Source organism: Glycine max, chromosome 6 (genome assembly GCF_000004515.6).
Source record: "Glycine max cultivar Williams 82 chromosome 6, Glycine_max_v4.0, whole genome shotgun sequence".
NCBI lineage: Eukaryota > Viridiplantae > Streptophyta > Magnoliopsida > Fabales > Fabaceae > Glycine > Glycine max.
Genome location: NC_038242.2, coordinates 771,893 through 789,607, shown reverse-complemented (window position 1 = coordinate 789,607; position 17,715 = coordinate 771,893). Strand labels below are relative to the sequence as shown.

Below are 17,715 nucleotides of genomic sequence, written 5' to 3'. Positions count from 1 at the left end.
TGATTTTTTTATTTTTGTTGATCCTATGTTAGGACTAAATTAAATTAGTGTTAAAAAATAGAAGATCAAATCAAATTAAAAAAAATCAAAGAACTAAATTAAATATAAAAATAAATTAGTGAAAATAAAACTAATTTAAACGAATTATTATTACTACTTTTCTCCGCCGATCCCTTTTGTCAACCTTTAAAAATATGTGGAAAAAATATTGGTCGACGTATATTAAAAATCTAAAAAATAAAAGAAAACTAATAAGTGGTTTGTACTAGTGAAGTTGGGCGGATGTCTTTAAACAAAATCTTAGGTTGAGTTTCATAGATAAAGAAAATATGATTAAAAGAGAAAATTTTATTGAAGTGGTAGTTAAGATTTTTTTTTAAAATAATTATTAATAAATTTGATGCATATTTTATACAAGTAACATAATTAAAAAAATAAAAGTTTAATAATTATATATTAACATATAAAATAGTTTTTACATTATCAATCAAATAACTATAATTATATCTATTAACTGATTATTAGAAAAGTTAATAATTTTTTTATATGTAATGATTAATAATGAGATAAAAAAAATTCACTGAAAAATGATTAAATATAAAGTTGTTTTATATTATATATATATATATTATTTTCTAAAAAATTATACATATATAATAATATGATGCAAAATAAAGAAAAATAATAATTATTAATAAAATATTTGATTTGATATATAGCGATGTTTATCTATTATGATTCAGAAAAAAAAAAACATTCTATTTCTTTATTATATAAAAGAAAAAAAAAGTTAGATTTTTATTTTCCCTTGTTTCTTTGTTGATCGTTTTGGATTTGAAAAAGACATTTTATTTTCTTTTGAGAGCAAGTTGTTGGGGTTTTTGGTTCTATAAATTCTGCGCTTGAAGCATAGAGAGTTCCCTTCCACTTTCTTCCTTGTTTCTTTTAAGATATTTTTGGTCACATAGTTTATGGTCTGCCTCTGCGTAGTGCTTCAACAGCCCCCTGCTCGCTCGATCATCTTGATTATTTTTTAAGCCTTTTAAATGCCCAACATCTTGTTCTTGATGTTTGAGATTGATGTATCCAATTCTTAGTGAAATCTTCTTTTCCGGGTGTATGATCAATTCTACTGTGAGACGACGCAGGACCCATTTAGTTCAATCCTTCTCCGTTGCTTTTCTTTACTGGCTCTACTACGTTTCATGATTTCTAATTATTATTAATTAAATAAAAGCCTATTATATCTCTTCTTACATATTTTTATCTGGGTCTGGGTCCTGCGTAGTCCATTTTTGTTTTTGTTAAGTATTGGTTACTACTATGACTATGGCTTGTTCAAGTGGAACATCTTCAGGGACGTCGTCGGAGCTGCAGGGTATGATGGATCAGAGGAAGAGGAAGAGAATGATATCGAACCGCGAATCGGCAAGGCGATCTCGAATGAGGAAGCAGAAGCACTTGGATGATCTAGCATCGCAGCTGACTCAGCTCAGGAGCCAGAATCAGCAGCTTCTCACGTCTGTGAACCTCACCAGCCACAAGTACTTGGCGGTGGAGGCTGAGAACTCTGTTTTGAGAGCACAAGTGAACGAGCTCAGCCACAGGTTGGACTCTCTCAACCAGATCATCCACTTGTTGAATTTCTTTGAGCCCGATGCTAGTACTAGTACCTTCTTCAACAACCCTTTCAATTTCAGCCTCCCGATTATGGCTTCAGCAGACATGTTGCAGTACTGAGACAGAGAGAAGAGAGGAGGGGGTGTGATGTTTGTTAGGGAATTCATATCATAGAGCGGGTAAGCCTGCTTGTTGGGTGCCGCTTCTGTAGTCTTCCAGATCACCCTATTATTGTTGCAACTGTACTTCCCTATATTATTAGACTTGTATTATTTGTCATATGAGACCAAGTCATATAATTTGCATGTAATCTTAGTGTCAATGTAAAAGAGTTTATGAAAGTGGGTTTCGAATTTTTAACCAAAACTTTAGGTTTATTTTTTTGGTTGGCAGAGAGAATATGGTTGAAAAATAAAATTCATATAAAAAATGATTTATCAGATTTTTCAACAAAAATTAGTTACTAATAAAATCTTTCAATATTTTACCCATATAACGTAATAACAAATAAAATTATTTATAAGGTTAATCGGTAAAAAATTATCACTCATATGCCTTTTTAGATAATTAAAATCAACAAGCTTTATAATGCATAAGGTTTATGATTGAATAATAATATAATTTTTTTTATATTATTGGTGGTATTTATTCTTTAAAATATAAGTTAAGATATAATTTCTAGATGTGTAATAATAAAAGCTTAATTAAAATCCGCTGATAGTGTAAATTTTTTGCTGACTTTGATAATTGATTAGTTAACAAAGAAAAAAATCTTTACATTGACACTCAATTAAATTTAGTCTAGCAATAATAACAATATTGTCCACGCTCTCCTTTTTATAATATTGTTCCATATTTTACTTTCTGTGGTGCCCCTTTTGCTCAAATGCTCTGTATCATTCATTATTGTATATCCTCAACTCGGTGATTTGTTTAGTTGTTGCATTTTTGTTTTACCTTTTCTTTCTGTGGTGCCCCTTTTACTCAAATGGTCTGTTTAATTAATTTATTGCTGTATATCATGAACTTCGTGCCTTCTTGGACTAAAGTCGAGGTGGTATACAATTTTGATACTTGTTCTTGAATGATAGTTTAGTGGACAAAGTTGAATTCATTATTATAATAGTGGTTCTCGTTTGAACTTTGACATGATGCACGAACTCTTCAATGAGTGGGTCCATGCACAAATTTTACTTCTCAAACATTGTGGTCTTTTTCAGTGAGTTTCTACTGAACCCGTTTGCTCTTTTGATCCCACAAAGATAGGAATTAGTAATTAGGTTCATTGAGCTTTCAATTCACATCCATCAGCAATTTTCAACGACTCTCCATAAAAGATTTTGGAAGTTAGGTAATTGATCAGTAATAGACTAATAGTAACAATTTAAGGCTAGCTAAAGCTGTTATTTTTATTACAAAGAAGCAGGTTAAGATTCCAAGAGATTGTAGTTGCTAGAAATCTAAATATATTCGGTTTGTCTATAGAGGCCTCATGAAATGCCCAGAGATTCGCATATCTTAATTGAAGGAAACGTCCAAAACTGACCAACAAGAGAAAGGGACAAGTAATGAAGAGGAGAGTTAGCGGTGGCACCCGAACTTTAGATCTCCTCATAATAGTTTTGCAGCTTAGAAGAAATTTCTTGAAATGTGAAACACAAACATATCGGGGTAGTGTGTCTGTGATATGTCTAACTCAAATTAGAGCCATTATATTTTCAGCTACTCTCATAGTCATAGCTAACACTAACAGGGAAGATATTTCAGGTCTGGGGCTTTTATTTTTGTTTTGATTCGTATCAGGAAAGGAAAATAATTAAAGATCTTGCTAACAAATCTCCTTTAAGACATTGATTAATTAAGAAACTAAAAGAAGAGAATATTTATTGTAAAAATCTTATGACAACATAAAAGAAAGTTATAGACAACGCAAATACAGTTTAACAGGAGAGTTATACTTGTACCGAGACATCTAAGAAAATGAAAGTAAATGGTACATACAACTTTGAGTTAAGGCTGTCACGCCAATTTCTTGGAAAGTTATAATGATTAAAGAGACATGATTTAGTAATAAGAGCAAAGATGAGTGCGCTCTTATTGTGTACCAGGGAACAAGTTCCACGTGCTAGGGCCAAGGTTTTCAGAGCAAGTATCACTAGACTTGGTACTGAAAATTCAGAACTGAAAGTCATGGTTTGCATATGCTGTATTATGTTCAGTAACTTCTACCTAAATCTTATTCAAGTTAAAATACTCAATAGCAACTGACATCAAGCATGTGGTTTAGTCACGTGGAGCTTACTAAATTTCAGTCTAAATTATAAGATAAATTAGCATCAAACGTTGTAAAAACTAATAAGCCACTTAGGAACCTTATTCCTTATGAGAGTATTCTGGTGCAAAAGATGGACCAGGAATAGCTGCAGCAATTTGCAAACAAAAAGAAGTTAATTACAAGTTGAAATACTCTTATTAATTGTATTGAAGCATTGTAATTAATACTTTTTTTAATTGCTTTGATAGCTTTTTACCTAATTTTGTTCTATTTATGGTATGTTTCTGTTACAAAAGAGAAAAGGAGGATGGAGAGCTTCTTGCAATAGCAAAGGCTGCTTGCTCCTAGATATTGGAATTAATGCCTCATAAAGTAAAAGTTAGCGCGCTAACTTGTACTTGTAAAGTCGATTTATTCAAAAGAGTATATTAGCTTGTTTTTTTACTCTAGTCATGAACATTTCTTTGTATACAGATCAAACTTTTCTACAGATAACTTTCCTACAGATTAATAGTTTTCTCCTTTTTACCTTATTCATAAAATATCACTGTTTTTTTCTTCTTGAATACATTTTTTATCCTTAAAACTATATATTCATTTTTTTAATCTTAATAAAAAATAATTTGATACTTGACTTTATTGAAATACACGTTTAGTTTTTTTTTAGAAAAAAAATACACATTTAGTTTTTCTTTTTTATAGAAGAAAAACACATTATGTTATTAAACAAGTTTCTTCAAATGCGAGCAAGTCATAGATCATTGACACATAACGTAACTTGATTTTTCCACTTAATCATTCAACAAAACAAATCTAATAATAAAACCTAAAGACATGTATTTTAATAAAATTAGGGTTGAGATAGAAAAAAAAATGAATAATTTTGTCGGGATCAAACAAAAAAATTATAAAGAATAAAATAAAAAATAAAAAATTATGTATGAACGAGAAACATATTATTCCTTCTTCTTCTTTCTTTTTGGAAAAAGTTGAAAAAGACAATGTTTTTGCTTAATATAATCATTTTTCTCCTTGCAACGGTTTGATTTATATCCAAATCCCTGGAATACTTTATTAAAAAGAGAAAATATGGTATATAAATTACACGGTGAAAATTAAAAGGCTAAGGAACTTGGGCGACTTAACTTTAAACTAAATGTTAATTTTACATACAAAAGTTCCCTCCTACATACAATATATTTTGTATCTACAAGTTAACATTTCTATAAATAATGAGTATAACTTTGGTTTTTAATTCTTTTCCCTACTCTTTCAGCATTCCAAGTTCCAACGCTCAAGATTTCCCCATCTTAACTAATGAAAACAAACAATACACCCACACTATATAAATAGTTTTTCCCCCCTACCCCAATCACTATACTTTTTTTTTTGTCTTTGTATGGTACATTTTCTTCCGGGTTGTCAATGCTTAGGTCACAACCCAAAGACATTTAAAATATAATTTCACGAGACTTACGCAACCATGATTCCCCTTAAATAATAATCGTTTAAAGCATTAAGATGAGTACCATTAACAATAGTTGCCAACTCTCTCAACTTCAATTAATAAACATTAGACAAATGCAGCAATATGCCAACTTGAAACTACAGATGTGTCATTGATGAGTTTGCATGTCCAAAGAATACGGGATATTTTTACACGTGTCAACCATGAAACAAGCATTTTCTAACCTTTTAAAAATAAGATTTCCATCAAGTTACCTCTTAGAAGTAATTTAAGGGCGCGCCTAATGAGAATATCAACTAAATAAATTAACATCCAATGTATCATCACTTCGATCTGCTTCTATGATCAGTTTCAATATAATATTATCCTGAAGTTTTCACTTTTTTTTTTCTAAATTAACCTCTACATATGATGGATGATAATTTATAATTAATGTACTTTTTGAAAGTTCTGTTCTTTGAGGTTGATTGTACAACCCCCCTCCAACAACAACAACAACGCCTTATCCCATTAGGTGGGGTCGGCTACATGGATCAACTTCCGCCATAATGTTCTATCAAGTACCATACTTCTATCCAAATCATTAAGTTCGAGATCCTTTTTGATAACCTCTCTTATAGTCTTTTTGGGTCTTTCTCTGCCTCGAATTGTTTGCCTTCTCTCCATCTGGTCTATTCTCCTCACTACAGAGTCTACCGGTCTTCTCTCTACATGCCCAAACCACCTAAGTCTATTTTCCACCATCTTCTCTACAATAGGCGCTACTCCAACCCTCTCTCTAATAGCTTCGTTTTTAATTTTATCCTGTCGAGTCTTACCACACATCCACCGCAACATCCTCATCTCCGCTACACCTACTTTATTCTCATGTTGGCTCTTGACCGTCCAACATTTTGTCCCGTACAAAATCGCCGGTCTTACCGCAGTCCGATAAAACTTTCCCTTTAGCTTGATCGGTACCTACAACCCCCTCCCCCCGAAAATAAAACCTCTACATATGGGATTATTAATTATTAATGAACCCGCAAAATTGTGAAATTAATAATAAAGAGTGTTACAAAATTATGTTAAAAAAATGTGTTCTAACATTTGTCAATAATTTTTATGAGTGTTAAATATAAAATAAAATCATATACAAATTCTTACTAAATGACATGCATGTTTTCAGTCAAACTGAGTTTGAATGTCTTAAGCATAATTTTATGTTTGAGTTTTATAAATAAAAAATATTGTTAGAAAATATTTCTTGGTTAATAAATTATGTTTGGAACATCTTTCTGACCGATAAAAAAAGCTTATGTTTGGAACACATTTTAAGCCCTCCAAAAGTGCGTTCAACATAAGAGATACAAAGGGGTACCTTTCACCCATGTATGCCCATCAATGGATTTCCAAACATATGCTACAGCTTATAAACATGTTAATTCTTTACATTATACATTGTCCTTGTCCATATCTACTACTATTTCGTTTTTTCTATTAATTTCCACTCATATTAGGTAAACACAACAGGAACGCAAGAATATGACGGGAAATTCTCATAAATTAAAAAAAATGAAAGAAACAAATGAGTTAAGTGGTGGAGGTAAAAGCACCCGAAAGAGCTATTTCCAGGAAGCAACATTGGACTATCTAGAATACATTGTCGGAGAAAACCAATGGGTACAAGAGATCTTATTCAATGATTCACTAATCCGTGTGTGATTTTATTGCAATGTATGGTGGCCTTAGATTGAGTATCATGTAAGGCTTTGACTCACTGCCGGCAAAACAATGCTTAAAGAAAGAAACAGTAGTCTGTTTCATTTCATTTATCCAAAATAGTATAAAGGAGAAATTCCACTTAATCTATCAAAGTAAATTAAAGTTTTAAATAGGTTTTTTAATTGGGTTTCAACTGAAGGATATGTGAAACTAAAGAGGAATATAATCTCTGGCTATTCTTTTTCAATGCCTAAATCTACAAAGTAGCAGCTGAATTGGCATATATTTCTCTGCACATAACAAGATTTCAATTGGCCGGAGGGTTGGCAACATATTCGGGAGAATATAATTTGCAACTTTCAAACGGGACCTTAGAATTATAATCTATTATTGTTGATGACATATCTGCAATTTTTGTAAGTCTACGTTTGAATTGATAAAAAGAGTTTGAACAAAATAAAGAATGCACGATATCGAGTTTCGTTGTTGGGTGGATTATTAAAAATAAGATAAAATGAAATAGAGCCTTTTTTTTATCTTATATTTTCCCCCTTTTCCTCGAATTAGGAAATGGCATGGAATCATTTTTTTTTATTCTATCATAAAAATATTTAAACTGATAGCATTATTAATTTCAAATCACTCTATTCCTTTTATCTTATTTATTATTACCATTAGATATCAGAACACAACCAAAGGAATAAAACCCCATGATTTATTTCTTATCAGGCTTATTCTGTTCCTACAAATTCTTTTTCCTTTCTATGCTTAAAAACTTATATGTTCCTTCCTTAACTCTGGTACACGAATTAAGAAAACTTATTTCCAGCTTACAATAAGAATACAGAATAATAAGGACGGTATAGTGGTCACTCAGATTAAAGCAATTATTATATTTTTGTGATGCTCTGCAGTGCAATTTTTTGTCCGTGAAAGCAGCAAGATTGCTGGGTGGAACAAAATTCTTAAACAGTAAAACTATTCAATCAGATCATAAATTAAAGCTTCTCTTCTATCTATGTTACTGGCATTCCGAAGCTGCATGTAGGGCAACAAATACAAGATAAGTTTCCTTACTTGGTTTTTAATTTGACTATATATGCATTCCTTTCTAGAAGCATAGACTTAATGGAATGCAATTTTGGAAAAAATACTGGAACACTCATTCTTTGTTTTTTAGTTAAAATATAATTGATGAGATTCCCACCGTACACCTCAAATAGCTTGGCTCAGGTACAACAAAGATGAGTCTTAAATCGGTTTCCATTATTTGCGTAGCCGACAAAATAGTTAAGCAAGAGAGGCCACCAAGGTTTACACTTCGTTTTATCATATGCTTGAGAATACTACAAAACACCAAATATGAAAGGACTTTAAATTTGAACAAACAAAATGATGAAAGTGGGTGTACTTTGGTATTTTGGAGAGAAAGGGTGCACGAAGCTCATATTATTATATTATGATATGATATGATGTATGCAAATACGCCCCGACATTTGGAAAGAGGGGACAAAGGATGATGAAATCTCCCATGATGCCTTCTTTTCGGATTTGATCGAGTATACATGTTAGGAAATTAAAGTTTAGAGCATTTATTTATAAGAAAGGAGGTGAGCATGTGGCCAGCCAAGCTATTGAATGGTTCACATCACTTGGTAAAAAAGTTGTCCTAATTCTGAGTATAATTTAGTGCAGGCTTAATTTTTTAATTGAGATCTAATTTTAGTAGGTTATGGTGATGTCATTTAGCCAGAGTGCTAATACTATATTTGGACCGGAGATGTAATAAAGAGAACACTAATTAAGAGAGGATAAGAAATGTAGTAAAATAAAATAGAGAATGTGTTATTTGGATATATATATAAGAAATAGTTTTTTATTTACTTAATTAATAAAAAATAAGTAATTAAATTGTATATCATTTTTTTAATAATAAAAATATTTTATATTTTATTATTAAACGTTAAAAATAAATAACTCTCTAATGGGAAAAAAATTTAGAAGGTCAAGTGTTATGATTTCACATATATATTGTTTTTTCAACTTTCACTTAATTATAATTTTTTTTAAAAGACTAGTTCGAGTTGGAGACATTTAACACATTTTTTCAGAAAAATTCAAATTGGTAACGAGAAGCTCTCACACTAGTCCATATTATGGGTTCTTCTAATTAGAATTGATGAAGTTAGCAAGAATTCTCCAGGTCAGGTAATGAACTGCAGAAGGGAAAACCCGAGACAAGGTGAAGATCACTTCAAATCAAAACAAGGTTAAGTCGTGATAAATTCATACAAATCCCTGATCATGGAATGATTTAATTTGTTATATAAATTAAAACATTAACCATGCTTATAAAATAAATCCAATTTAATGGTATGAGTGGCGACTTCCATGAGGTCATAAAACGGCTTGCATTGTATCATGGACCCTACGATTAATATATCAAGCCGTTTATTTTATCAGTAATGGTTTACACCTCTCACACTTTCCTCTAACATGGGGTTTAACTTTAGAGTAGCAATCCTTCCCGTCTGAGAGGGTCCATTCTGAATTTCTGATGCCATTGGTCCTCAATAAAGTTAGACATCAGCTTTAATTTGACCCAAAAAAAAAAGTTAGATTTCGCTGTGGGTGTGCATATAACGCAACGAAGAGAGGATGGGTGCGTTTTAACTTTTAAATGTAAGAAGTAGTGCTCAATTTTTCCTCCTTAATTGTTATTTTGACAACTCCTTTGTTTTTTTTTTTTACAACGATGTTAATGATATTTAAGTTTAAGATTTCATGCAAATTAATCAAACTTTCATCACTACATCGACCCTAATAAATTGTCGACTCCACAATTAAGATTTGATTATCAATTTGTCTCCCAAATTGCTATTTAATTCGTAATTGGTTCCTCTAATAAATTTCATCAATCAGTTATTGATTGATATTTGTCTACCAAATTAGACACTAAATCTAGATTAGAATCTTCACCTGTTGACTATCAAAGATTCCCAAAACTAAAAAAAAAAAAAGGATTCCTCAGTATTCACACTCCTTTAATTCTTGATTTCGGACAAAGATCTAAGCATTTATTTTCTCCGGTGAAATAGTAAGTGCACGCTACCAACTAAACAAATGTTGACCCTGGAGAACGATCACGAAGGGGTCAGTTTGCATCGGCGTCAGAGCAAAACTATTTTTAGAACAATAATCATGTCACCACATGGGAGTTTATTTAAAAGAATTTATAAACTTGCCGTGTTATTTTCACTTTTGTTAATTGATTATTGTCGTCTTCCCTATTTTTATCAACAAATATACGATCAAATGCCAAGGTATTATGCATTTTCATTTCTCAATGTTAAAAACATTCAAAGAATTCCCAAATAATAATAAAAAAACAAATACAAAGTTTAAGACATTAATGCATCCTTCATTATCTCATTTGAAATAATAATTCCAAGTTGTTTAATTAGAACATCTCTAACCATCAAACTCTGACTACTTCTTTTGGGGACACTAGTGCCATAAAAAGCAAAATAAGTCCATGAAACTCGAATATAATTCTTATTGCACTTCTGTTTTAAAAAAAATGCATTTAGATGCGTACCAAATAGAACCAACCGTATCTACCAGCCAGATAAATTCTCTGTCCAATCATTAACTTAGAACCAATCATGAGAGCAAAGAAGAAAGGTTAGCGGAAACGGGCAAGAGTTTGATGGTTTGAAAGATAATTAGGTTCAAACTTAATTATGTGACGCCATAGACCAAAACAATATATCGTAAAGCATTAATTCAGACAATACAGTATTTACATAAACCACCAAAAATAGAAAGGTGTCCTAATAGAACGCACAACTTTATACTATTATTCATAACTTCATGTCTTCGTGAATACATTATACATGTCTCAGCAGGAAGAATGATCCAATAATTACCAACGAGTATACTTTTGATTCAGTCTTAAACTTTTTAAATAATATTATCTAGATAAGTATCGGCAAGGCAATAAAAAGTTAAATTTTGAAATAAGAGTTTAATGTTTAGGTGCTAATATCATAAAATAATCTTATATTATCATTCAATAATAAATCATTATTTAAATTATTTTAAGATAATTATTTTAAAAATCAACCAATTTATCATACCTAATAAATTATAATTGGATGAATATCTAAAACTTTTTACTTCGTTAGGGTAGAACCATTTTTTGTCTTGATAATAATAATCATAATATTTAAACCTTTTAATGGTTTCACAGTATACAATTAAATCAAAGTGTTAAACTCAATAATACAAAGTAGCTTTTAAATCTATTATATTATTGTAAACATCTTTATTAATTAACTAAAAAAAAGAATGTAATACAGATGATTATCATTATGCAAAAGCACTAAGTAGCGTTACTCACACACATCCTTACCCCATACTTGCAATTCTGCAAATTGCCAACAGTATGTGACCCGAAGAACATCCAAAGAATAAATGCAGCTCCCGGCCTCCTCTTTTATGTGTTTTCTGAATTAGTTTTATTAGACCCAACCCAATAGAAACCAATGTATTTGTCCCAAAAATTATGACGATGACTAATATACACTCTGAACGTGCACGTTTGTCATGGATTATAGATTGAAGTATATCCCATCTGGAGTGCTCATTATCCAATATAACGAACCTATTGATCAGAATCTGCGATCATGGCCATGCTTTGGCATTTGCATTTCATCAATGCCCATATTAGGCATCAAAGCTAGCAGCTCATGTGACTGTACACGGGACATCCTTAACGTGTTTTGTTTGCCATGCTAGTGCTACTATGGAACATTCTTTGGCATCTGCATTTGTCGGCATTCTCCACAAGGACAGTTCTCGGGCTACCAATAGTCCTTACAAGAGCACTCTCCATTTCTGAAATGATGGAAACGTATTCTGTCTCTCACTATGATCTCTCTTTGGTATATCTTAGAGACTAGTTTCATAAACTCGTGAGAGTCCTCACAAGACCTTAGGTTTTTCACAATCCGGATTGTAGACCCATAACCCGTCCTAATTAGTCCATAAGCAAGAGTCAGTTTCTCACTATGGTGAAGCATCTCATAAGCATAACCCTTCTTTTCTTATCATATTCACCACCTCAGCCAGTTTGACAAATATTTCTTCCGCCTCAGGGTGATTGTAATCTCCCATCACAAACTCATGCACACCACCATCAACCTCAATCCTACTAGATCCCGGTGGCTTCACCAGTCCCTTCTTATTCATCAACTCCGTCACTTCTGCCTTGTTACACCACTTCCCCGCGGACGCATAAACATTGCTAGCAAGTATGTAACTTCCACTATCATCAGCCCTCGTGTCTTGTATCTCAAGGCGCTTCATCAGCCGCTCGGCCCTATTGATATCCCCATGAACCTTGCAGGCCCATATGAGGGTCCTCCAAAGGACTGCGTCGGGCTCAATAGGCATTGCATTAACAAAATCTTCAGCTTCCCTCAAACACCCTGCTCTGGCTAGTAGGTCCACTAAGCAACCAAAATACTGAATTGTGAAACTTGCCAAGTTTTCTGAATTTAATTTTACTATTTATTTTAAATTTTGATGTAAAATATATTGTTTATTAACACGACAATGGCATATTTTAAAAAACTTTTTTATAATAAAATATTTAAATGTAGTTTATTGTATTGTCTTTTGTATTTTTCTTATAATATAAAACCATGCAGTCAGCAAATAATATTTAAAAGATCAATTTTATTTAATTTAGTTCTTATACAATCATGACCAGAAATTATAAAACCAAATGATATATTACTATTATTGTTGGTTCATCTTTTTTTTATTATTATTTGTAAGAAAAGAAAAAGGCAATAAAGAACAAAAGAAACAGTTAAATCCTTTGGGTTGTGACACCCATGGCATCACCAAGGTAAGCTTGGTATAGGGCAGAGGGACAATGATCAAGAATAATCAAGTCCTATTGAGAAGAGTTTCCTGTCTTTGCAAGCCAGTCTGCACACTTGTTCCCTTCACGGTACACGTGCTCAAAGGTCACCTCCCAATCCATCTGCTTCAACAAATGGATCAGCATGATGGTAGGGAAATATTGATGAAACAAGTTGATTTCTCCAGTGATTAGGTCCTAATCAAGCTTCGAATATGATTTGCAGATCAATCTTTCAATTCCTTTGTCTCTAGCTATCTTCAAACCATGATAGATGGCGAGTAACTCTGCATGAACTGAAGTTGTAAAGCCACAGGATCCCATAAAACTTGTGTGCCAATTCCCAAGACCATCCCTTATGATTCCGCCAAATCTTGCTTGTCCCGGGGATTTCCAAAAGCGCTCCCATCAGTATTAAGCTTCATGACCTCACCGGGAGGAGCAATCCAACACACTTGCATAGGAGAAGGCTGTTGCAACGATTGAGTAACGTCCTTACCGATAATGTCATTGAGAGTGTAAATCTGGTTAGCAAAGTGCCACACCGGTTGAACTTTATCATTGAAAATATCTTTATTCCTAGACCTCCAGATAAACCAGCAATTTATGGAAAAGAGAAGGCCTTTATCTCCTTGGATGTTGTTCTGAATCCAATCTTTTGAGTTATTATGATGAGAAGCATCGCTCTCGGCCAATTGAGATAGCTCCAGATTGATTTCGCTTTCTGAAAGTCACGTAGAAGATGAAGAATATCCTCCTGGAATAAGCCACACCTGCAACAATTGACATCTAGGGATAGATGTCTATAAACACGAAACATGTTAGTGGGGAGGCTCTCATGAAGAGAGAGCCACAAGAAAAATCTGATATTTTCAGGAATATTTAGAGACCAGAGCCAGGTCCAAGAAACTTCGGAGGTATCAATGGTGGAAGGTGTGGAAGTGAGCCACTTGTACACTGAACTAGCAGAATAGATTCCATCAGCCGAGGGTGCCCATATAATGATATCATCTACAATGTCATTGATACGAATGCTTCTGATATGCTGCTTCATGTCATTAGGCAATATAGTAGCTAACATGCTGAAGTTCCAACTACCATTATTCCACAGATCCTTTACACGTAAATGAGTATCCTGGTAATTCACATATAGAACTTTAGAGCACAGATAACCCTCTAAGAGCCATTTACCATACCAAAGCGAAACGTCCCCACGACCAATTCTTATGAAGAAGCCATCTTTTAAGAAATCAGTTGCTTTTAGAATGGAACTCCAAGTGAAAGTCGCTCCTCTCGGAGACATGGATTGGACGATAGAGTTATGATTCAGGTATTTGTTGGTCATTAGCTTAACCCATAATTTATCCGGATTATGAATCACTTCCCAAATATGTTTCCCTAGGAGAGAAATGTTAGCCTCTCTAGCTTTTCGAACTCCTAACCCTCCCCTGGCTCGAGATTGAGTTATGGTTTCCCAAGGTACCCAATGAGATGTGGAGCTCCCCCAGATGAAGCCACGAACTGTTTGATCAATTTGGTCACATATTCCTTCAGGCCGCCAGCAATTATGCATAACATAAGTAGGAATGGCCGAGATAACCGAGTTAGCTAAAGTTACTCGCCCAGCTCGGTTTAAGAGCTTTTGTTTCCAACCTGCCAGTTTCCCTTGGATTTTATCAATGATAAAGCTAAAATATGGCTTTTGGATACTACCAATGAGAATTGGGAAACCAAGGTATCTATCAATCCTGTAAGTGTGAGTGAACCCCAAAATAAATTCCAATCTCTCCACTTTCGCCCTTGGAATATTCTTCGAAGGGAAGAACTTGGATTTCTAGTATTAATCTTAAACCCAGCTGCCAAACAGAAAGCATCTAAAGTTTGTTTAACTAGCAATGCTTGAGTGGAGTTTGCCTTTATGAAAAGCAGGCAGTCATCCGCAAAGAACAAGTGAGATACCTTAGGTCCAGACGGTGATACAGAAACTGGTTCTCAAATCTGAGCATCCACCTTTCCTTGAATAAGAAGCACAAATTTCTCCATACACAAAACGAACAAGGGAGCGCGTAGGGTCACCTTGTCTAAGGCCCCTCAAAGGATGAAACTGCTCCATGACTTTATTATTCCACTTCAGGGATAAGTTTGTCTCAGTAGTACTGCTCATGATCAGATCGATAATCTTCTGCGGGAATCCAAAATCATTTAGAGTTAATTTAAAAAATTTCCAATTAACTCTATCATATGTCTTTTCGAAATCAATTTTCAACGTAAGATATCTAATTTTCCCTTTCTTGTTACGCATGTGATGAGCAATCTCCTGTGCAATAATTGCATTATCAGATGGTCCCCTTTTAGGAATGAAACTTCTCTGCAACGGACCAATGAGATTATCTAAATGGGGGTCTAATGCGATTGACCAACACCTTAAAAATGACTTTCAAGGTCACATTACACAAACTAATTGGCCTGAAATCTCTAAGGGAAAGAGGAGAATCCACCTTGGGAATAGGCACAATCAATGTTTCAGCCAAACCTGGAATAATGGATCCTGAATCGAAGGCATGAGCTACTAGCTCCCAAAGATCAGCAGAGATAATGTCCCAGTAGTTGCGATAGAAAATGGGTTGAAAGCTGTCGGGACCTGGAGCTTTATAAGGGTTCATAGAGAAGAGAGCTTGTCTGACTTCCTCTACGGTTACCTGTTGAAGTAACTCATCATGCAGATCAACAATGATTTGAGGGATATTAGATAGAGAAAGGGATTCCGGAAGGCACTGATCATTATTCTGAAAGAGTTTTTTTGAAGAAAGTCACAACCTCGGTTTCAAGCACTTCTTCATCAATGCACCAAATTCCACCAATATCAAGTCCCGTAATTTTATTTCTCCTTAGACCAATAATGGTTTGAGTATGAAAAAATTTTGTATTTTTATTCCCATACCTGACCCATTGCTCTCTAGATTTCTGAAACCATAGCATCTCCTCTTGAGCTAGAACCTGATTATATTGAAAGCTGCAAAGTTTTTTTTTCCAAATTCTCCAATTGTCTATCATAAGCCAAGTCCAGCTCCATATCAAATCCTGAGAATTGGATTTGATTTGATCAAGTTAGTGATAAATATTACCTGAAGTGTGTTTCCAAGTAGCTTCCACCAAAGCACCATAATCAGGATGTGAAACCTGTGCTGCCTGAAAATGAAATCTATTATTTTTCGTTGTTCTTGCCTTCAAACAACACAATAGGAGGGGATTATGGTCTGAGTTATGGGTTGGTGGAATATCGACTAATGCATGAGGAGAAGAAATTAATACGCCAATCTGGATTGGACAAACACCTATCCAATTTTTTCCTGACGTGAATTCCATTCTGAATATTCTTTCTCCATGTAAAGCGGCCACCTTTCATCTCAATCTCCAACATGTTACACTTATCAATCATATTAGCAAACGTGAGAGCTCTAGACATCGAGAACGTTCCTCCAGAGACCTCTTGAGGGCCAAGAATTTCATTGAAGTCCCCTAACATCAATCACGGACCAGTACACAAATGACTAATATCCATAAATTGGTTCCATAACAGCTTTCTAGCAGCAGGATTAGGAGAGGCATAGATCGCTGAACAAAACCAACTAAAATTCCGCCTCTCAATTTTAAATGTAATGGCTTGAGTGGAATTTTCCATCAACAGAAATTGAATATTTTGGATACAGGATAAAACCCATATGAGCTTCTTGAATGAACACTGGTTTCTAGCCAAGAGACAACCACTGTTTGTCCACTCTGCTGATAGGCGCATGCGTTTCATAAATGAGAAAAATAGAAGGATGATGTGATTTCACTAAGTCACGAATGTGACGCCATGTACAGCGACCTACTGTACCACGGATATTCCAAGACATAATAGAGATATCATTGAAACACTCCATAACAACCATGAGCAAAAGAAAAGACACATGAACCTGGACTAGGATCTTTGATAGGTGATGTTTGCTGAACGACCTTTCATGTCAGTATTGGGGAGCAAAAGAAGGGCTTCATATTCCACTTTATACCAGTGTCCTTGAAGCCACACGCGTCCCACCACTGGTTTCTCCAAGTCTATTTCGATACACACACGGGCAAACCTTCCCCTTCTCACATCTAAAGTATTTGAGTCCACCCTAATGGGTCTTCCCACCGCGGCAGCCATGGCTAGTAAGATGCTCTCATCATAGAAAATTAGTTTCAATCCAGGGAATCAAACCCACACAATTGTTTTGTCAATCTTCGCTACTGGTGATAGAAAGGATGGGGACCGAGTTTGTACTGTTAGATAATGGTCAAAAATTAGCCAAGGGCCTTCATCCTATCATCATCGTGATCAAACGTAACCATGAAGAAGCCGTTGCCAAATGTCTCGTAAGCCTTTCTTGTATCGTGTTGAAACCAATTCTCTTGCCTAAGGGCTACAGAGGCCTTCCAACACGGATTCCGCAATCAACACTTTGGGTTTCAGCCGGTTTCCTTCCTCAAATTCAATCGTTGCCAGTTTTTTTTTCCAACAGATCAATTGTAGGTCTTGGGAGGGCCTTCTGTTTGTTTTGCATCGCTATCTCTTTGAAAGATAGTTTCTTTTCCAAAGTCATACCGTCCGGCGGCGGCTTCTTTGCATCACTTCCACCAGGGATACCTGTAGAGAAAAAAGGGTTTTCCATGACTCTGCTCTTTATATTATGA

At 34.1% G+C, this 17,715-nt stretch overlaps 1 protein-coding gene across 1 annotated transcript; it reads left to right on the top strand.

The window, feature by feature from the left end:
- Nucleotides 1–871: 871 nt before the first annotated feature.
- LOC121175032 (bZIP transcription factor 11) lies at nucleotides 872–1,961 on the top strand. Its single transcript, XM_041016217.1, has one exon. It carries the CDS (start codon nucleotides 1,324–1,326, stop codon nucleotides 1,738–1,740), a length of 417 nt encoding a protein of 138 aa, XP_040872151.1. The 5' UTR covers nucleotides 872–1,323; the 3' UTR covers nucleotides 1,741–1,961.
- Nucleotides 1,962–17,715: the final 15,754 nt, after the last annotated feature.

Coding starts and splice junctions, on each gene's coding strand:
- LOC121175032 (XM_041016217.1), top strand. CDS start 1,324: ATGACTATGGCTTGTTCAAGTGGAACATCTTCAGGGACGTCGTCGGAG.